Source organism: Notamacropus eugenii, chromosome 5 (genome assembly GCF_028372415.1).
Source record: "Notamacropus eugenii isolate mMacEug1 chromosome 5, mMacEug1.pri_v2, whole genome shotgun sequence".
In the NCBI taxonomy this organism is placed as follows: Eukaryota; Metazoa; Chordata; class Mammalia; order Diprotodontia; family Macropodidae; genus Notamacropus; species Notamacropus eugenii.
In genome coordinates, this window is record NC_092876.1 from 39,217,877 (window position 1) to 39,239,943 (window position 22,067).

The window sequence follows — 22,067 nt, forward strand, 5'->3', positions numbered from 1 at the left end:
GACAGATAAATAAAAGATGAATGGATAGGATGGATAGATAGATAAATGGTTAAATGCTTATTATGTACCAGGCACTTTGATAAGCCCTGAGGCTGCAAATATAAGCAAACAATTCATACCTGCCTCTCTGGGGTAACCATTGTCCATATGCCCTTATAAATTGCCATAGAAGGTTCTGAAAGTTCTCATGACCTCCAAAGAAGCCTGTGGAACATGTGGACTGTCTATCAGTTGCCCCTGGCTTTCCCCACATGACCAGCCTTCCCTCCTCTTGCCAGATGCATATCTCTGTTGTATCCTTTTTTCTGCTTCCCCTTTATAATTCCTCATTCTAAATGTGTTGCTATGCCCCACCTTGAGCCACGCCACTCACTGCACTCAGTGCTTTCCGGGAAAAATGAAACAACAAATTTCAGAATCTCCTTTCCTAAAAAAAAATCCTTTTCTTTCCAGGAGGAAAAGAAATGAAAGGCCTAAGCAAGGCTTCTCTTCTGCCAAAACAGAAATTAGTAAATTTCCATCCATTCATTTGATAAGCATTTGTAAATACCTTCTCTTGGTGCTGGGGATCAGGACAGAACCTAGGATTTCATGGGTCTCGGTGAGGAAGCATCTATCCTTTGATTTACAGGCTCAGAGAGTTTCCCAGATCCCTGAAAATCTAAGTGGACTTTCCTGGGTCACACAACCAGTATGTGTCAGAAGAGGACTGGAACTCAGATCTCCTAGCTCCAAGACTAACTCTGTCACATTTACCTACCCTGGGGATACAAAGGCAAAAATGAAATGAAAGATTTTGCTCTCAAGGAGCTCATATTCTAGTGGAAGAGACAACATATACAGTTATAGTTGTGTACATGATACATGCAAAGTGAATACAAGGTAATTTTCAAGGGAAATTAATTTAAACACCCATTTATTTATTAAGCACCCACTACATGCCTGCCATTGTGCTGAGCACATAGATACAGAGAAAAACAAAATAATCCTTGCACTCAAAGTTTACATTCTACTGGGTAGAAATAGACACTTCAACTAAAATTTACCAATAAGTAAGCTTTTTTTTAGTCCAATAAAAACAAGCATGATAACTTTTTTTTTTTTTATGGACTCTGATTTTTCTCATTTGTACTCAACCAGAAGTGGACTTTGAAAGAGTCCTTTACTGTGGTCAGCTTGCATCTGGAGTACAGTGTAGTCACATTTTAATAAGGACATTGGCCAAGTAGAGTATATCCAGGGGACAATGAAAGTCCTTGAGTTCATGTTAAATGAGGTTCAACTAGGTGGCTAGGCAGAGTAGTGGTTAGAGCTCTGAACTGAGAGTCAAGGAGATCTGAGTTCAAATCTTGCAGCAGATACCTACTACTAACTGGATGGCCCTAGGCAAGTCACTTAAATGGTTTGTCTGTAAAATGAGAGGGTTGACTGGGTGGTCCCTTCTAACTCTAGAACTAGGATCTTAGGAAGTATAGATGTTTAACCTGGGAAAGAGAAAACTTGTTTTTGGAAGGGGAATATAAGGCTATCTTGAAATATATTAAATACCATTAAGTGAGAAAGGGATTAGGCTTGCTCCACTTCACAGAACCAAGAGCAATAGGTGGAAGTCCTCATCATGGGATGATGACTTTAAAGGAAAGACTGGGTGAGATTCTTGCTGAGTTATATTACTTATAGTTATATTAGATGAGATGGCCTTTGAGCACCTTCCAAGCTCTGGAATTGTGGGAGTCTAGGATTCCATGTACTTCCATGAGTGGGAAATTTTTCCAAGGCAGAAATGAATGGCCTATTTGGGCTGGAAACGGAATGATATTTCACATCAGTACCAAAGCAATAGCTTCATGAAGTGAGTTTGTTTGTTTTTCATTGAGAAAACTTTATTCTGTAATATTGTGAAATGCATGCTTTCAAAGGGGGTGGGGGTGGAAGAACTAAACTCATTTTCTTAGTAGAGAGAGACTTGGTGTCTGTCCATTGTCTCAGATTTCCTAGGTAAGGATTATGAACCGAGAGAGCTAGAAAACCCCAACTAAACCTATCTGGGCCCTTTATTTTATGTGATCATGCAGTGAGAAAAAAAATTCAGACAGATCAGACCCTTGGCAACCTTAAGGACAAGACCAGCCCACTAGCATTCATTGTATTAAGTTTCCTATTCTTCAGTGGGCTAATTTTGAGGATTTTATTGAGGAAGCTTTAACTTCTGCTCAGGTGTCAATTCCTTGACCTTAGAAGGAGGACCCTGGGCATTAGGCTGCTCATCTATGAGCAGTGTAACCAAGCTCCATGCTGGCTGGCTAGGTCCTAGGGTTGTGAGACCTTTTGCACTCAATCCAAAGCAGGAGGCTTCCCCCCCTTTCCCGATTTCTGGGAGCTGACAAGATCATAGAGAGAAGTAGTATGGCGAGGGGCCAGTCTCTCCATTATGAAGGGGCAGTGTGCTAAGCAGGACTATGTGTGAGGATATAAAAAGGGGCATTGAATGGACGTACTTAGAAGATGCTTATTTTCCATAAGAGTTGTACAATATGGGCTTTGTAAGAGGGACCTGGCATGGTTAGTACTGAAAAAGAATCTTTTTTTTCCCTTTTTTCCCTTCCCCACCCCCTTCGGGAAGAGATTATTTAATTTAAAAATAATTGAATGTGGAAAATCTTGGATATGGAAACTGTTTATCAGTTTCCCATTTTTTGCTCCTACAGCTTGGGTTTGGGATCATGGTGGCGACTAGCTGGCTTCATCCTCACCCAACAACACGTCAGCCCAAAGTGTTTATGCTTTGGTTCTGGGTGAGGCAAGATTACTTCGTCCAGAAGGCAAGGCTCTACTTACAACTCCAGCTCTGACCAGGTTCACCCCACAATGGAGGAGAGGTAGAGGGTGGGATTTACATTGGAAAGGATTAAAAGAACACATTCCCCCTTGCCTCAGTTTCTCATCCATAAAATGATAATGTTGGACTAAATAGACTTCAAGCGGTCTTCCAGCTCTACTTACATAGATAGATAGATAGATAGATAGATAGATAGATAGATAGATAGATAGATAGATAGATAGGTAGATAGATAGATAGATGGATGGATGGATGGATGGATGGATATCTTGTTAAGATATGCCCTTCACTTGTACCACTGAAACATCCTCCAGGTTGATTGGGTCTAACTAAGGGCTGAGGTTCTAATTCTGGTTCTGTAATCTATATGACCTTGTCATCTTCAAATGCTTAATTTTTTAGGTCTCAGTTTTCTCTTGTGTAAAATGAGGTTGTCAGACTAAAATGAATCAACCTATCAATTAATCAATAAAAGGCAATTATTATATGCCAATGTTATAATTCTACCAGTGAAGAGTAAGCCCTTGAGGACAGGAACTGCTTTCATTTTTGTCTTTGGACCCCTAGAACCTTGAACAGTGTCTAATGTCAGCTGAATTGTTGGCACGTAAGATCCAAGCTCTTCCCAAAAGGATCTTACAGTCTAGTTGGAGCAATAAGCAACACACACACACACATGAAATCAAGGATGCCTTTCATTTACCAGGAAGGGATGTGAAGTACCACATGCTCACATAAATGAGCAGGGCAAAATTCATGGAAGGACAAGATCTACAAATTCCTCTTCTGGCTGTAGCCTTCTCAGAGAAAAAGTATGTCCAAAGCTTAATATCAATGAAAAGCCAGAAAGACTCTTTGAGACTAGTCATAGAAAATTTATTTCCCCTGAGAGACAATCCAGGCTGAACAGAGAAATAGGTTGAAAAAATATTTAGATGAATTAGGATCATAAATTTGGAGCAGGCGGGAGACTTAAAGATGATCTCATCTGACCCTTGATTTGAGGGGGTGGGGGAGGTGGGCAGAGTTGGGGTGGAATGACTCTATCCAGCTGGGTTTGAATCCTAGCTATCATGCTGACCTTCCTTTTTGAGCGTCAGTTTCCTTAGCAATCGAAGGAGGAAGTTAGAATGGGTGATTTCTAAGGTGCTTCCTGCCTCTGAATCCTATGACATCACACACACACATACACACACACACACACACACACACACACACACACACACACATACAACACACAAGTCTTGACTTCTTCAATGATCTAAATGCCCTCAGAATTTGGGGACTTAGCTTATATGAACTCTGATTTTGACTTGTGTGGACACTGGTCATTTTCATGCCTCCTAAAGTCAAACTGAAGATTAAAAGTTCCCTGAAGGCAGAAATTGGTCCTTCTATTTCATTTCTCTATCTCGGTCTCTCTTTGTCTCTCTCTCTGTCTCCACAGTGCTTTTCCATTGACTGCCTCCACTGCCCCACTCCAAAATACTCTCCTTTCTCACTTCCACCTCTTGGAATTCCTTGCTTTTTTCAAAACTCAGCTGAAATCCCACTTTCTGCAAGGAAGCCTTTCCTAGACACCCCACCTCTCCCAGTAGCTAGCCTAGTTTCTTCAACTGTGAAATGGGAGTCATAGCATCCACATCATAGGATTGTTGTAAGGATCAAATAAGATAATATCTGTAAAAATGTTTAGTATAGTCCCTGGTCCATAATGGGTGTTTAATAAATGTTTATTATCTTCCCTCTTCCTCCTAAGGTCACCTTCTATCTACTCTGGATATATTTTGTATGTATCTAGTTACCTACTTGTTGTCTCCTCTTATCTCCCCTCCCTCCTCATTCAATTATACGCTCCTTGAGGTCAGGGACCATGTTTTTGCCTTTTTCTGTATCCCCCACAGTTAGTGCAGTATTTGGCATACAGTTAGAGTCTAAAAAATGCTTATTTAATGATCAGCACCCACTACGGTGCCTTCAATATGACAGATGCTGAATTTCCATTTGTAAAATGAATATTGACTGAAAGGGGAGTTTTAGGGTGAGCAAATGAAACCTGCTTCACAGCCAGACATAACCAGCTGCTGGAGGAGCCCGAGGCTGGAACCATACTGGGCTGAAATATCAGTGAACAGGGGAAACATTGCAAGGACAGAGCCTCTTCCAGACCCCCATCTGGTTTAAGAAATGAGATTAATAAACAGGCCTGGATGTAAGATAGAGAAATGCCACCCTGAGGACCCATTTGGAACCCAAAGAAATGGCATCTTCTTTTTAGATCCCCCTCCCCAACCCTTCTCCTTAACGGGACTGCTCCAAATTCCTCCCAGCTTCCCCAAAGAAAGAGAACAGTCTTTTGAGAGTTTCAGGGCAAGGAGAAGGAGGGGGCAAAAAGAGATACCCACTGCTAGAGATGATTTTTTGAAAGAAACGACAGGCATAAATTCAGACAGTTGCTGCCACCTCCAACCTATTCCCACCCTGTTGCTTTTGAGGGCCAAAAATCAGAATATGTGCCATTTCCCTGAAGAAATCTGAAAGGAAGATTCAGCTAAGAAACAACCACCTCCTGCTTCCCCCCTCTCCTTCCCGCCCTTGGGCTTTGGCATCTTGAGCTGTATTTCTCACTGGTTTGTCCTGTCTCCTGCCAGGGTCAGGTCTGAATCCGAAGTGACGCGGACTAGGCCCTTTCATGCTGTTGCTGTAGGAACAGGCCCTCTTAGAAATGAAAATGTTGGTCATTCTCCCTTCTCTCCCACTCACCCACTCTATTATCCCTTCCCTCTGAATTCTCATCCCCTAGGAAAGGTGGACAAACCATTCTGTGAATACCCTTCCCTTGGAGGTGACAGGCACCTCTTGGCACTCGAGCTCCTGCTGAACGAGCTGCCCCCAGAGTGGATGCCAGGGGCAGAGCCCAAGTGGCAGCATCTCAGCTGTTTTGCTCCAGCTTCCAGCGCAAACAAGCCGCTTGTTCTCTTTCCCCTTTGGTTCCTGGCCGACTCAGATCCTGGCAGCCCGAGAGGCTCCCTCCAGCCAGCTACTTTCACCCCCTGGATGTTGTATCCCATTCACTTCCCTTTATTTCTGGGCCCTTTGACGTGGTTCCAGGAAGCTTGAAACAGACTTGTTTGATTCAAGGGACCTTTAGTTATTCTCCTCTGAGGTTCCAGGATTGTAAATTAGAAAAGCTTCAAAATTTTGAGGCTTCTTAATGTAGGTCAGGGCACATTCTCCTTCTACCAATCCAGACTGAACCTTCATCCTCTCCTCCCTCGCAACAGCTTGGCAGATGACCTTGAAGAGGGGCCATGGCTGAAGATGTCAGCCCTCTCTGGCCCATCTGTTCACACGTCATGCATGACATAGAGTAGGTGCTTAATAAGCTCTTGTTCTATTGAATTGGCCTTTTCCAAGCTGATCTAGGCTGGTCCTTAGACAGGAGACAGACAGTCCATCAGAGGGCCTGCCACTGAAACCTTTCAAGGTGAACAGAACCTGCTTAGTCTTATTGTCCATTGGCATAGCTTTCAATGAGTTGAGGACATATGAGCTATTGAGATGGGGCTTTAGTGGGGGAAAAGGAATGCTAATAAGAAACAAGAAAATGAAGATGGAGAGAGAGGAGATAGAAAAGATGAAGCAGAAGTAAAAGAAAAAAGAGGGAATTGAAAAAGGAGGAGGAGGAGAAGAAGGAGAAGGAGAAGGAGGAGGAGGAGGAGAAGAAGGAAGTGGAGAAAATGTTCAAGATGAAGATGGGAAGAAGAGAAAAGTAAAATCAAAGAGGAGGATGGAGTCAAAGTGGAAAAACAAAAAGTAGAGGAGTAATCATAAGAGGAGAGAGTCAAAGAGGAAAATGAAGAGGAAAAAGTTGAAGAGAAAGACAAGGAAGTAAAAAATGCAGATCAGGAGAGAGTCAAAGCAGAAAATGAAAGAGAAGAGGAAGAAATGAAAAACTAAAAAGAGGAAGAAAGAGAAAGAGGTGATGATTGATAATGGTGATGATGAAGGAGAAAGATTAAACATTCCAAAAATATGTCTGTTAATGATATGAGGACCAAATTTACAATTAAGACCCCTATCCACTTGACCATCTTTGTTTCCATCCACTGCATCCAAGTAACAGGTTTCTGCTATTATTAATGATCAGCTGAATATGCTTGGTAGGGAGAGGTGAAAATGTTTTCTAACCCACCCCTTTGTGAGAAATGTGGGCATCCTGGAATACTCAAATGTAGGACTCTCCTCTTTGAAAACTTACAACTTACATTTAAATGACCATCAACCAGTGGTACCAGAAAGATCACAGGGACACATCTTATCCTGATGCATAATATTTTATTCTGCCCAAAGAAAGACCCTGTTTCTCCCAAGCCCCAGCCTTGCCCATGAGTGCTTTGGTCAAAAGAGGGAAAGTATAGACAGCACTATGGGCTCTATTCAGTCATTTTTTAGTCAAGTCCAACTCTTCATGACCCCATTTGGGGTTTTCTTGGAAGAGGTACTGGAGTGATTTGCCGTTTCCTTCTCCAGCTTATTTAACAGATGAGGAAACTGAGGCAAACAGGGTTAAATTACTTGCCCTGTGTCCCACAGCTAGGAAGTGTCTGAGGCCAGATTTAAACTCAGGAAGAGGAGTCTTCCTGACTCCAGTCCCAGTGCTCTAACCACCTACCCACCTAAATGCCCTTACTGGAAGATCATTCAAAATGCATATCCTACTTCTACCTCTTCCTCTCAGTTCTTCTCTCTGGTGCCAAGCAGAGCAAAGTTAATCTTCTTACTTCTGAGAGCCCTTCTTACAGTTATAGTCTGTCTTCTTTTCTCCAGACTAAATATCTTCAGTTCCCTAAACAATTATCTGTAGGGCCTATCTTCATCCCAATCATCCTTTCTATATACTTTCTAGTTTATCCGTGTGCTTCCTAAAATGGGGTGCCCATAATCCCCCTGTCCTGGAAGACAACACATTATCAATAGGTGTACTGGGTTGAGACAGCGTGGAGAAAGCAGCCAGACCTGAAGTAGAGAGTCACTTGGAAGAAGTTTTGCCCTGTGAGAACCATCTAGCCCCCAGGAGAAGGTTGACATTAAGGGTCCCACAAGGACTCGCTTCCTTCCATGTAGTTTGGCACTGTTCAAACAGTGGGAAGGCTTGGGAGTGAATGTAGCCTGTGTATTTTTGAAGCATAATTATCATAATGGTTCTTGAATTATAGACACCAGAAGTTAATCCATTTCTTCTCACTTTTGTCAGCAACGAACCCAAGTCCATTCATTCTCATCACCCACCCCCTTCCCTCCACACACACACAATCTCCCAGCCTCCCCCTCCTCTTACCCCCCATGTGGACAGGGCTTTTTGAGAATTCATCCCATGACAACTACTGCTGGTGAACTTGTCTGAAGACCGCATTCCTCAATCTGCTCTCTGGCTCCTCATGCAGATCCCAGCCCTGCAGGAGATAAGATACAAGTCGGTGTTTACAAGGAGGTGTCAGCCCCGCTACACCAGGACACACTGATGAGTGATTAAAAAAAAGAAAAAGAGGCAAGCAGAAGGTGCTGACATGGCCATATCACTTAATGAGGTCATCAGCTAAAGCTACCACCCTGCTGATAACCTGTGAACCCCAACCTAAATGCCAAGGGGTCTGGAACCCCAGCTCAGCATTCTGTCCCTGTCAATCAGAACCTAGCACCCAGTCCCAGCAGGACAGGCAGTCAAAGATTCCTTCTCAGTCGTTGCTGGCTGCCCATACCAGCCCAAACCCTGAGAAAGCACATGCTCTGGACCACTGTATTTCAGAGCTGTCACTCTCGGGCCAGCATGGAGAGTAATGAGCTCCCTGTCCTCAAGCCCTTTCCCTGGAAGCCATCAGACAACTCTTCCTATGTGAGGGGGCAGTTCTCCTGGGTAGAAGGCAACTGTTAGGATGCCACGCACTGTACCGGGCAGTGGCTTCTCTGTCTCAAGTCATCTCGCTTGTCCAATTCCCTTCAGTGTAGGGGCCTCGCCTTCCTCGTGTCTGTGTACTATTAGTAAGTCCCTTCTTTCACTGTGCCTGGGATGCCCTCTTTTCTCACCCTGGCTTCTTGGAAGCCAGAGCTTCCTTCAAAGCACAACTCAAGGGCAGCCCCTTGAATGAGGCCACTCCTCACTGGTAGTGCCTTCCCTGCCAAAAATGAATAAATATTAATTTTATATATTTAAAAATAATTGTGTAATTTAATAATATACAATAATGTATGTAGCACAATAATTAGAACAGAATACTCATAATATAACATTCTAATAATATATAATTCAGATATCATATATGTATATATGCTTATCTATATAATATATTATGTAAATATGTGTATATACATATCTATATATGTGTATGTGGTTTTCTGTGTGTATATACACACATGTATACATGCATATACATATACATATGTTCTGTGTTAATTTATCTGGGTATGCATTATTTTCTCCCTGGTGAGTTACCTTCTAGATCTACTTCTCTAATTCTATGACACTGGCCTTGTGGTCTTTGCATAAAAATTTTTAGGGAATGAAGAACGTACAAGAATGTCCCCAAGACCCTAAAACCTCTGCCAGATAACTTAGTTTCCTGAGAATTTCTCATTCTGCTTAGTGAAAAGCAGACACCCCAACTTAGAGTAGGAGTTTAGTTAAAGTGAACATGGATGAAAGAAGTGTTAACAGGAAGAGATAGATCTAGCTGTGAAGAGAGACGATTACATTCATTGGTATAAATGGGACCTTTCTATTTTTTTCACCTCTTTAGAGTATCTCTGAGTCAAAGGACATGGGCATTTTAGTCACTTTCTCAACATAATTTCAAATTGCTTTCCAGTATGGTTGAGTCAATTGCTAGGTCTACCAATAGTTTGTTAGAGTGCCTATCTTTCCATAGCCCCTCCACCATTGACTATCCCCATGTTATGTCATATTTTTAGCCAATTTTGGGGGTATAAGATAAAATCTCAGCATTATTTCAACTTTCCTTTCTCTTATAACTACAACTTTGGAGCAGCCTTTATTTGATTGTTAATAGTTTGCAATTCTTTTTATGAGAACTATTTGTCCACATGCTTTGGGGAAACGAACTTTTCCATGGAGGAATGACTTGTTGTCATATATTTTTGTTAGTTCCTTAAATGTCTTGAATGTCAAACCTTTATCAAAGATATTTGATGCCAGGACTCAGGGAAAAGGAGAAGCTAAATGAAGACTAGGAAGCAGCAATCAACCTCACATTCCAACATGAAAATCCCAAGACCATGGAAGCCATTTTGATTTAGATGTCCAAACAGTGGGTGCCTTAGTTACATCTTAAATAGTTAGCATGGAAGTCCCTAGTGAGCAGAGAACATGAACTAGGTATGTTCAACAGTCAAAATGACAGCTCACATTTATATAGCACTTTGCCAAGGGCTTTCGCTTCCTTATCTCATTTGATGCTCACAATAACCTTGGAAGGTAGAAGCTATTTTTCTTATTAGGAAACTGATGTTAAGAGGGAGAGACAGACAGACAGAAGCAGAGAGACAGAGAGAGAGAGAGAGAGACAGACAGACAGAGAGAGAGAGAGAGAGAGAGAATGAGAATTTAGTGGGGAACTGGAAAGTGGAGGAAGGAGCCAGGAGTGAGGTGGAGACTCTCTGGGGGCCCTCCTCACATGGTGGTCTTAGCAGTCACCAAACACCAGGGTCTAAACTTGAACCAAGCACTCCCTAAGGCTAAGTCCAGTCCTCCATCCATTCTAACACCCTCCCTGAGAATGCCAACAAATGCAAAGCAAATAATCACTGCATGTCCTATGTGAAACATCACCTCTAAAGGTTTTTTAAAAATCAAAAGACCAGACCATGTTTTTTCAGCTTAATGTCCCATTTCCTCTCAGAAAACAAGGGTTTTGTCCTTCTTTCAGTTTTCACTTGGGCCTGTGCCCATTCCCCTTCTCTTCTGGGGCATTCCAAGCTTCATTTCTCCATTGAAGGAGAGCCTCAGCCCTTTATTCACACATCTTGGGATGTACCACCCCAAACTTTCGTGGAGCCAGATCAAAAGAGGGCAGTTGTGCTTTCCTGAGTACTCCTTTATTTTCAAAATCTCAAAACATAAGAACTTCAAACGAGCTCCAAAAATAACAAACTGGAAGATTGAGGAGTGTTTTGCCGGCAACTGATTTTGGCATCTCTGGCTCCATGGGCAAGACCCCCCTAGGGATGAGTTGGCAGGTTGGGAGTTGACAAGAACCTTCTCCCAGGCTCCCATGGAACCTGGCTGGTCACACACCCTGCCCGGAGCGCCTGGCATCCTGGGATTACTCATCAGTGCCAGACGTCACAGCTACATCATTGGTATGTCTCCGTCTGTCAGGAGCCTTCCCTTGGGCCAAGGCGTACCTAGGAGAAGTGCCTCTTTTTGTTTTAATATGGGCCCAGCTAACCTGGGACCTGACTGGGATCCAACATCCATCCTTCATTCTGTATTCAGGAAGGGAGACAGACTTCTACAACAAATGTTGGAAGGCTCCGTGGTCAGTATGAGGGATACGATGCCCCTTTGTTCTCCTCCTGAGAAGAAAGCGTACTTTATGTCTAAGTACTTTTAAATATGTCTATATATGTGTCTGTATGTATATATAGACACAGAGAGAGAGAGAGAGAGAGATGTGAATGAATCACTTTTCTCTGGGCCTCAGTTTCCCAGATGTAAAAATAGAGGGTTTAGGCTAGCTGGCCTCTAAGACCACTTTCAGCTCTAAATCATTGCATGGGATGCAATGATTAACTCCAAAAATGCACCCTTTCCATCATTCCACAACATGTACCAAGGGAGATACCCTGAACTAGAGTTAATCCATTGTCCAAAGTGCTTCTGACTCCAGGACACAAGGCTGCTTTGGGAAGTCAGGGTCTATGGTTTTTTACTGAAGTTGCTGTTATTTTAATTTCTTGTGAATTTGACCTAGGTCCAGGTGAATTGAGAAATCTGTCCTGTAACAATTTTTTTCCCAAGGGTCCAGTTTTTTCACCCATTGGAGAAGATGCTAGCCTTACAACTCAGAAATGGAGATGCAGCTAGCATTTTACACAGGTTGGGGAAGGGTCTCTAACTCTGTGAACTCTTATAGCTCTCCCAGCAGGATACAGTTCCCTCACCAGAGCCACGCTCTTGCCAGGAGACCAGTGTGAAAAGGCATGACAGAGGATGGGGCCAGAAGGGGCTCAGGAATGTTTTTTGATAGGGTGTCATTACCCATTGTAAGCAATTCCTATTAGGGAAAAGTTAGTGGGCCAGCTGTCCCCATGGTGTATCTCCAGCCTGAGAAATGCTCGAGCGTAGACTGAGTGATTTTTTAGCCCTGTGCTGGGAGTTTTCCCAGCCTAAAGAGACACCACCTGGCTTTTAATTTTTCCTTAGCATCAGTGACTTGTCATTAGGAGAAATTACCTTTTTCTATCTTACTTTCTTCTTTCTTTTCCTTCCCTTCTTTCATTTTTTCTTTCTCTTCTTTCCTTTCTTTCCATCTTCCTTTCTCTTCTTTTCTTTTCCTTCCATCCTTCTTTCTTCTCTCCTTTCTTCATTTATTTTTGTCTTCTTTCCTTCCTTTTTTCTCTGTTTCTTTCTTCTTTCTGTCCTTTCTTCTTCTCTTTCTTTTCCTTTTTCTTCCTTTTTTCTTTCTCTTCTTCCTTTCTTCCTTTCTTTCTTTTTCTTCTTCTTCCTTCCTTTCCTTTTCCCTCCTTCCTTCCTTCTTTTCCTTTCTTTTGATCTTCACTTTTCCTTTCCTCCTTTTTTCTTTCCTACTTCTTTTCCTTTCTTGCCTTTTTTCACATTTACTTTTTTCATTTTTCTCTCTCCATTCTTTCCTTTCTTTATTTCCATCCCCCTCTTACCTTGTCTCTTTCTCATTCTTTCTCCCATCTTTCCTTTCTTTAACTCTTTTTCTCTTTACTTAATTCATTTTTTCTTTCTCTCCACTTCTTGTTTTATTTCTTTCTCATTTTCATCTTTTCTTTTTCCTTGCTTTTCTTTCTTTCTTTTTCAAGACCTTTTTCTTTCTCCTTCCCATTTTTCTTTCCTTTGCTCCTTTGTTTCTTCTTTCTTTCCTCTTATGCTTTCCTATTGTCTTCTTCTCTTCCTTCCTTTCCTTCTTTCTTTCCTTTATACTTTTCTCTCACTCTTTTCTCTCATTTCCCCTTCCTTCATTTACTTTTTTCCTCCCTTCTTTCTTTTTTCTCTTTCTCTATCAACTTTTCTTTCTTCCTTTCTGTTTCTTTTTCTTTTCCCTTGTCTTTCATCTTTAATGTGGTTTTTTATCTTTCTTTTCTTTGTTTATTTCTCCCTTCATTGTTCTCTCCTTTTGTATTTGTTTGTTTTTCTTTATCTTTTTATTTCCTTCCTTCTCTTCCTGTTTCCTTTTCTTTCTCTCTCCTCTTCTCATCATCCAATCTTTATCTGTCCCAGCTTTTCTCCCCTCCTTCCTTCTTTTATTTCTTTTCTTTCTTCTTTATTCCTCTATTTCTTTTTTCATTCTTCCACTTGTTCTCTCTGTCCTTGCTTTTTCTTTCTCCCTCTCTTTTCTTTATTTTTCTTTTGCTCTTTTCCTTTTTCTCTCATTTTTTCTCCCCTCTTTTTTCTTTCATGTTTCTCCTCTCCCTTCCTCTTTTCTTTTCTACCTTCTACTTCTCTTTGCTTCCTCCTCTTCTTCTCTTTTCTTTTCTCTGCTTTGTGATTGGCTGGGTAGTTTTTTCCCTCCTGATTCCACGTAGAGTAGTATTCAAATGGGTACTCAGATATCAATATAGATCATGAGTCAATGATCTCAGTTTGTTTGGTTGAGTAGATCCTAGTGGGGGGAAAATGCTATAGGAATGAATTGAGCAGATTGGGAAAAGCTTTTGTATTGAGAACAGGCACCCCATTTCTCCTAGAATATGCTGCAGGCTAGAAGAATCTTTTGAATCACAGGCTTCTCAGTACAGGAAAATACATGGCAAACAATAAACATTTATTAAACTTCCACTGTATGCCAGGTTCTGCACTAGTTACCAGAGATATGAATATTAAATAAAGAAATAATCCCTATTTACAGGGATCATACTTTTTCCCCCAGAAACCAATATATACACATATAAGCACTTACAAAGTAAATATATACGGAATAAATACAAATTAGTCAAATGCCAAGTAGTTTGGGGGGAGGGAATTATCAGTTGGGGGAGATCAGCAAAGGCTTAGTGTAGAAGGTAGCATTTGAGCTGCACTGTGAAGTAAAAGAAGGATCCAAAGGGGAGGTGAGGAGATAGTGTATTCTAGGCATGAGGAGTGGCCAGTTCTGAGACCAGGAGATGGAAGCTGGGGTGTTAAGTGTGAGGAACAGAGAGAAAGCCAGTTTGTAGGAAAGGTAGTAACAATGAGTCTGTAAGGATAGGTTATTACCAGGTTATGGAAATGCCAGAAGTATTTATGTTTTATCCTAGAGCCAAAGAGGAACCAGTGGTGTTAGATATGGAAATCATATAGTTAGCTCTGTCCTTAAGGACGATTACCTTGACATCTAAAGTAATTCCAAAGTCGTCTTGATTTAGAAAGCCTCAGAGTAAAGAGCTTTCCCAAGTTCTGTTCCCTGTCTCCCATTTCGTGCAAATATCTGTCTTTATATGCTAACTCCACTTTAGGCCTCTATGATCTCCCCCACCATCCCTTTTGTTCTTTTAACACCTCAGGAATCTGGCATGTTGAAGCTTTGGGGTGTGTTTGTTCCATAAGTTTTCTTCCTTTATATTGTGTTCCCTGCCGCCTCCCAATATCACATCCTTCAAAGCACTGCTTATTTCAAATTTCCAAGTCATTGTCCTTGGGGTTGGGTTTTCTTTTTCATTTTTTTGGTTGTTTTTTTTTCATTTTCAGTCACAAACTTTTCTTCACACTGGTTCTTGCCCCCCTCCCTTCCCCTTCCCAGTGCTCACATTGTGTGTGCGTGTGTGTATATGTATGTGTGTGCCCCCGCTTTGGGGAGGGGAGGGAAGGATTTAAATAGCATTTTTGTAGATTTCTGCTCTATCATTTTATTTGTTCTCTTTTTCTTTTTTATCTCTCCCTGCTTCCCTCCATGGGCCCAGCCTCTGTGATTAAGTCTGCAGCTCTCCTGCTGTTTTTAATAGGCCTGTAGGCTTGACCATCTGATGAAAACCAAAAGGCACAGCTTGGCCTGAATACTTTCACTGGAGTCTCCTAATGCACAGTATTAATCATTACTGTCAAACCATTCAGCCTCTAAATACATCCACCCAGTATAAAATTATACTAAACAGAAAAAAAAACACCCATGATTGGCCTCATATTAAAAACAGACATTAGATAGTCACCCCCTCTGCCCCCCCACCTTTTCGGGGCTCTGACCAAGGACACTAGTCAGCTTAATGAACAATAGATAATTCTGGGCGCGCTCTCACACTTGATATTCATAAAAGTTTCGTAATGCTGCAACCACCACATTGAAAGGAAACATCGGAAGGTGTGGCTTCCTCTGTCCTCTGCCCCTGCCCATGCCCTTGTGGCATGGCCCTGGGGTTCTCACTCCGGTCCCTGGCTTTGTCACCGGGGTAGAGGGTCTTAGCGTGTGGTGTCTTGGGGCTGCGGGAGGTCGGGGTTCCATGGGCTCCGGGACACAGGGGCCATGCTACTCAGCCTGCCTTCTGCAGGCTCTGAAATGGAGTTGGACAAGGTCACAGGAGAGCATGCTAAGTGAGACATGGGGGTCCAGGTCGCTGGAAGGGGAAAGGTAAGGTAACAGAACTAATCTACCAGCTCTCCCAGCTTAGTGCAAACCTGGGTTCCTTGCAATCCTTCCTTCCTAAGCCCCCTGGGAATACAGTCTCTTGTAATTACAATTATTTTTTTTCCAGTGGACTGTTTCTAATTCTCACCAGCAAGAATCCCTTTATTCTCTGGAGTTTGTAATAAAAGTTAATCGGGTGTAAAATAAAAGTTACATAAGGTGAGTGGTAAAATTTTATTACTACTGATGCTCAGCTCACTGATGACTTCATTCAGCATCGTGAGCATTAGCAGCCTCCTTACCCCAACCCACATGCCTTCCTGCTCATTAAGTAAGTCCAGCTCTCTGGTCAGCTGCACCCTTCCCCAATTTCAGCAATATGTCCCAAAGAGGAAGCATGATTTGATTTGGTGTTGCACCTTTAAGATGGGCCTGGCTCTGGCAATGCTAGTAGCTGAATGTGTCCAGCTGTTTTCTATATTTGTCCTTGGACAAATGTAGAAATGCTTTTATTCGAGGAAGCTTGGCCAAGCAGAGTTTGTTCTACTACCAGGAAGAGAGTGCAACTGAGGAAGGGGCTGGGGACTGGCTTCCCCAGCTTCTCCCAGATGATCCCACTCTTTTAGCAGCCACACAGGTGAGTCTGTCCCCTTTGACAACGTCACATCCCACCCTTCTACTCCAGTGCTCAAGATCCCTGGAGGCATCACTGCAGGCAGACATTTCAGGGCAGCCCACACTGATGGAATCATCCAAGGAAAACTTTAATGGCTCTGCAAATATCTTGTTCCAGGTCCCACTTTGTGGGCACAAAGGGTCGCCGATGAGATAAATACAGGCGCCATCAAGGCAAGCTTGCCCCTGCCTTCCACCTGCCTACAGTTCTCCCAAGGGCCTAATGGCAGCCTTATTGTGATTTGGTTATTCTGCCCTTGTAACTTAGTTTTCATGATGGAGAGAGGTGAAATAATGTAGGATTTTTATGGGAGCAACCCTCTTCCTCCTGAAGGATAAACCTTTTTGCTTTTGGCAGTTTTGTTTTTTCTTCTTCCCAATAGATCTATAGCAAAAACTCCTTGATTCGGGTACATGGAGTAAATATTTGTTTAAAGTAGGACTGTGTGAGATTTGTAAAATAATTTTAAAAGAAATGCAGGTGTCTTTTCTCCTTCCCTATGTGAGGTTGGAGCTATGGATACAGAATGCTGCATATGTTACCTTACAAAGAAATTCAGGTGGACTTGCCATTTTCCTGTTAGTATTAGGGATAAAATTAGACATGGTCTCTTGTCAGTTGGTTTTGCTCAAGCATTTTTCTTTTTTTATAAGGATAGGATGGCTTGCTGGGTGGTAGTATATATCTAGAAATGACTGTAATATAAAAATGAAAGGCATCCATCAAATTTTAACTTCCAAAAAAAAGAAGAAAAATGCAAGTTTGTACTTCTGAGTTCCCAGCATAACTCAAACTAAAACTAGCAGGTTTATTTTATATATAAGGTTTATTTTTTATATTTGTATACAAGGTTTATTTTAGTAGAAACCTTTGAGGGACTTACTTTAAGGGACAGAGAAGTATGCTTTATCATTAGCACCCCAGGTATAAATCTAAACAGGCACTGCTCACATGTTAGAAAATCCCTTCTTCTCATACAGTTGGAACAGTCCATCTGAAATCTTGCCTGCTTTATTTATTTGCTAGGCAAACTCATTCTCTAGGTAGTGGAAACTAACCAAATGTAAGCCCAAGATCTGTCTCAGTTAATCTCAAGTTCCAGATAGTGCGGTCCAAATCAATGGGTCAGTTATCTATGGACCACTCCATGAAAGGCGTGCTGGCCTTGTGAAGGAAGTGGAAGGGATCATCCTCGCCTTCAGGAAACAAAGTCTAGCTGAGGAAGAGATTCTGTATAGTGCCTAGAGAAGCAGGGAGAGCTGGATTCAAATCCTACCTCTCATGCTTATTAGCAGCCTGACTATTCTTGACTGTGTGTTTGTCTTTCGTTGCCGAAGAAGATCATGCCATCAGAGAAATAATGACATGACTTGTACTTGACTTTGCTTTGAGCAAGGGAGGGCTGTGCAGGTCACCAGCCTCACTTCTCCTCCAGAGCCATCTGAATCCAGTGACCAGATACTCATCAGGATGACTGGAGATGACCCAGGATGAGGCAATTGGGGTTAAGTGACTTGCCCAAGGTCACACAGCTAGTGAGTGTCAAGTGTCTGAGATGAGATTTGAACTCAAGTCCTCCTGACTCCTGCACTGGTGCTCTATCCACTGCACCACCTAGCTACCCCTATTCTTCATCTGCAAAATGGGTAAAAAAAGAACACCTGTTTCACAGGGTTGTTGTGAAACTCAATGAAGGTGAGGTTCATAAAGCACTTTGCAAATGTTTTTGTTGTTCAGTCATGTCTGACTCTTTGTGATCCCATTTGGGGTTCTCTTAGCAGAGATACTGGAATGGTTTGCCATTCCCTTCTCCAGATCATTTTTACAAATGAAGAAACTGAGGCAAACAGGCTGAAGTGACTTGTCCAGGGTCATGCAGCTAGTTTCTAAGGCTAGATTTGAATTTAGGTCTTTCTTACTCCAGATCTGGCACTCTATCTGCTACATCATCTAGCTGCCCTTTGCAAATGTTAAATGGTTATTATTATCAGAGGGGTATGAATTAAAAGATAACTAGGAACCAAGTCTCTATATTCTGGGTGCCAAATAGATAACAAATGTTACAGAAGGTTAGGAGAGAGAGGGGGATGAATCACCTTGGACTGAGACTGCTTCATGAAGAAAGTGAGGCTGGAGGTGAGCTTGAAGAATAAATAAGTCACACTGAGATCATGGAAAGAGGAAGGAAGAAGGCATTCTACTGCAGGATAGGGGAGGAATGAGAGGGAGGAAATGGCAAAGTGAATAGACCCATCTGTCTGGAGATGATTGTGTAGGGAAATAATGGGTGATAGTGCTGGGAAAGTTGGTTGGGGAGATCTGAGTTCAAACCTATCATCTATTGCTCAGTAGCTCTCCAGGAAGGGTGAATGTGAGGAGTCTGGATACTTCTGAGTTTCTCTGCAGGACTCACTGGTGAGGGAGTGAACCACACACGAGATAATGGGTGTATAAAACAATGAGCAAACCTTAAGTTTCTAGATAAATGTCCACTAACATTATTAACTATGTATTGTGACACTTAATTCCTGCTCTTAAGACAAATGCAAACTCAATCAGTTGGCAGCAACTAGACATACTCCAGACAAGGAGCATGGGAGAATGAAGAACATGTTGGTGTTGGATTCGAAAGACAGATTCAAGCTACTCTCCTTTATCAACTATTTGAGATTCTAATTTTTCTCATCTTACAGTGTCAGACTAACAAGGGAAATTACAGTGAAAATAATATGTGAATATAGAATAAAAACTCCTTGAGAGCAGGGATTGTTACTGTAATTCATCTATCTATCTATCTATCTATCTATCTATCTATCTATCTATCTATCCCTCTACCTATCCATCTATCTACCTAATCATACATCCCCCTATCCATGAATCTATTTAATCATTTACTTGTTTATTCATCTATCTTCCCTTTATTTGTTTAATTATTAATTTCTTTATTCATTCATCTATATTTCCATTCATTTATTTATTTTATCATTCACTTATTCATTCATCTATATTTCCATTCATTTATTTAATCATTCATGTATTTATTCAGTCATTCACCTATTTTGTCATTTCTTTATTTATTTATCCATTTATTCAACTATGTATGACATTGTATTGCTCAGCACATAGTAGATCCATCATAAAAATCTGTTGAATTGAATCTTATTATATAAACTAAGAACAATTTCTAAGTTAGAAAGTTAAAGTTAGAAACTTATATAAACTTATATAAAACTTAGAAACTTGTAAAGCTAGAAACTTATATAAACTAAGAACAATTTCTAAGTTAGAAAGTTAAAAATTTTGGCTTGATATTTGTTTCGAAAATTTTTCTTATCAATTCAGTCAATCCAAAAACAGATGGAATGGGAAGTTTCTGGAGGCATCTACCTCATTCTGGCTCTTTAAGCAAAGGCTGGATGGTCATTTGCCAGGGGTGGTACAGAGAAGATTATTGATTAAGCTTGAGTTGGATTTGATGGCCCCTGAGATCCATTCCCATCTGAGAGTCTGTGATTTTGTATGTGATTCTATAATAACAGGTCAAGTGTAAGGGATGAGAGTGGTAGTGATTGCTGCTGCCAGTGATGATGGATGATGATGATGATTCCACCTAGTATTTGATATTGAAAGATAAATGATACATAGAAATGGACTTGATTCTAGGCACAATAGATTATGACCCACATGTTCTGTCCACAGAAGAAATCTGCCTGATCCCTAAAGCCTGGAATATTTTTTCCACAATGAAGGCTTCATTCTTTTCTAAAATACAAACACTCCTGGAAGAGGTCACCTTTTACATTTTTATTAGTGATTTACACTCAAGTGCGATATGCATGAAGTGCAAGCTACCACAAGGGAAAAAGAGAGCATAGCTGGGAAGTCTTCAGCCAGACATGGGGAGATTCAGCAGCATTTCTTGTAGAGTGGAAGCTGACGTCTAATCCACTTTTGCATTTCCTTCAATGTTGGTGTTTTCATTGGTCACAATCTTCCATTCTTTTTTCAAGACCCATACATAGACCTTGTATCTATGGAGTGGAGGAGGGAGGGGGGAGGACACAGTGAAGACTCTGAGAAGCTTCTTGGGGCTTCACTGATGGCCTGCTCTTTCCTTTCCCATCTATTTGGAAAAATGGCCCTGGTTGTGGTATCACTGGGGAAGGATGTCAAGGATTTGAGGGGCATACCTGACATAGTGTGTGGATGAACCAGGACATTGAGTACATACTAGAGGGCAGTGGTAGTGACCTGTCTTGAAAGGCTGCACTGAGAGCTGTGAATCTTGTCTATTCTCCATCACTGGGGGGACATTCCCGGGGAGGAAGTGGGGGACCTGAAGCCAATCTTTGCCGAATTGGAGTTTTGCTCATGTCATAAAGTATGATCACCCTCCCTCCCAAAAAGTCTCATATATAAAAAACTTTATGTTGTTCAGTCACTTTTCAGTGTGTTTGACTCTTCGTGACCCCATTTAGGGTTTTCTTGGCAGAGATACTGAAATGGTTTGCCATTTCCTTCCCCAGCTCATTTTGCAGATGAGGAAACTGAGGCCAACAGGGTTAAGTGACTTGCCCAGGGTCACACTGCTAGTGTCAGAGGTCAAATTTAAACTCAGGATTCCAGGCCCAGCACTCTATCCACTGCACCAAGTAGCTACCTTATTCCTTATCCTTATTCCTATCAAGTTATCCCATGGAATCTGTCTTTACAATCACAGAGGCATATTTGTTGTAGATAATTTGAACACTAGCTTTGCCAGTGTTAAATTTCTTCCCCATTGTAGCTATTGTTACATATATGAGAAGACATATGATCATGCCTAGGTCATAGATTGAAAGATTGAAATGACACTAGAGGGCATAATCCAACCCCTTTATTTTTCTGATGAGGAAACCTGAAGCCCAAAAGCCTAAATAGATTTGGTGAATTGCCCAAGGCCATGTAACTATTAAGTGGCCAAGTAAGGATTTGAACTCGGGTCATGTGAATCAAGTTGTTGTCTTCTCAGAGCGCCATCCTTCCCCTCCCCCCACCCCAGTATAGATAAATTAAAGGACATTTCTATTTGTTTGTTTTTGTCAGGAGCAAGATTCTCCACCACATTCTCCCCCAACACAAGTCCGTTTACTTTTCCCATCGTTCCCACTATGACATTAACAACAACAACAACAAAATAAAAAAATCCTTCTAATCTAAAACAAATACTTTCCTTCCCTACATAAGTATGAGATCTCTGGCATGAGCTGTTGAAACAAACTCCTAAAAGGTGATTGGCCTTTTAGGCCCCACACATGTTGAATATAGGTGGAAGTCTTCCAAGAGAACTCCCCCAACCCCTCACCACTGAGTTATCATCTCATGGAAGAGAAGGCTGTCATGGCTTGGAGCTGGAGGTGAGGCAGCCTTGATGCCAAAAGGAAACCAGATTTGGCGAGAGCCTAAATGGAGGTCTGTTTTTATGAAGTGCGAAGGCTTTCTGATCACTTCGGAGGCTGAAGTGAAACTTCGGTTTGTTCACACTTCCAGACTCCTCCCTCTCCCCCAAAAAAGGATTGTAAGGAGTCATGAAAAGGTGATGCTTGAAATCACAGAAATAATCTGGGGGAAAAAGTGTGGAGAAATTCCTTGCCATACTGTTTGCTTCGGCTTGTTTTTAGGAGATCTTTTTTTTGTTTTTATTATCTTTGGGGTTTTTTTTATTTTTAAATTATGGAATAAAACAGGCATTTCCATAACATAGCATAAT

General features: G+C 41.6%; 1 protein-coding gene across 5 annotated transcripts in view; it reads left to right on the forward strand.

Moving 5' to 3' along the window:
• Nucleotides 1-22,067, forward strand: part of PRDM16 (PR/SET domain 16) — a 635,076-nt gene that overhangs the window by 471,945 nt on the left and 141,064 nt on the right. Inside the window, exon 1 of one of the 5 annotated variants that reach the window (XM_072608631.1) lies at nucleotides 13,528-15,645. The exons of the other annotated variants lie outside the window; for them this stretch is intronic. Within the exon in view, the coding sequence (XP_072464732.1) occupies nucleotides 15,616-15,645 (30 nt within the window). The 5' untranslated portion in view covers nucleotides 13,528-15,615. Of the gene's footprint in view, nucleotides 1-13,527; nucleotides 15,646-22,067 lie in introns of those variants that run through there. 5 annotated transcript variants of the gene reach the window in all.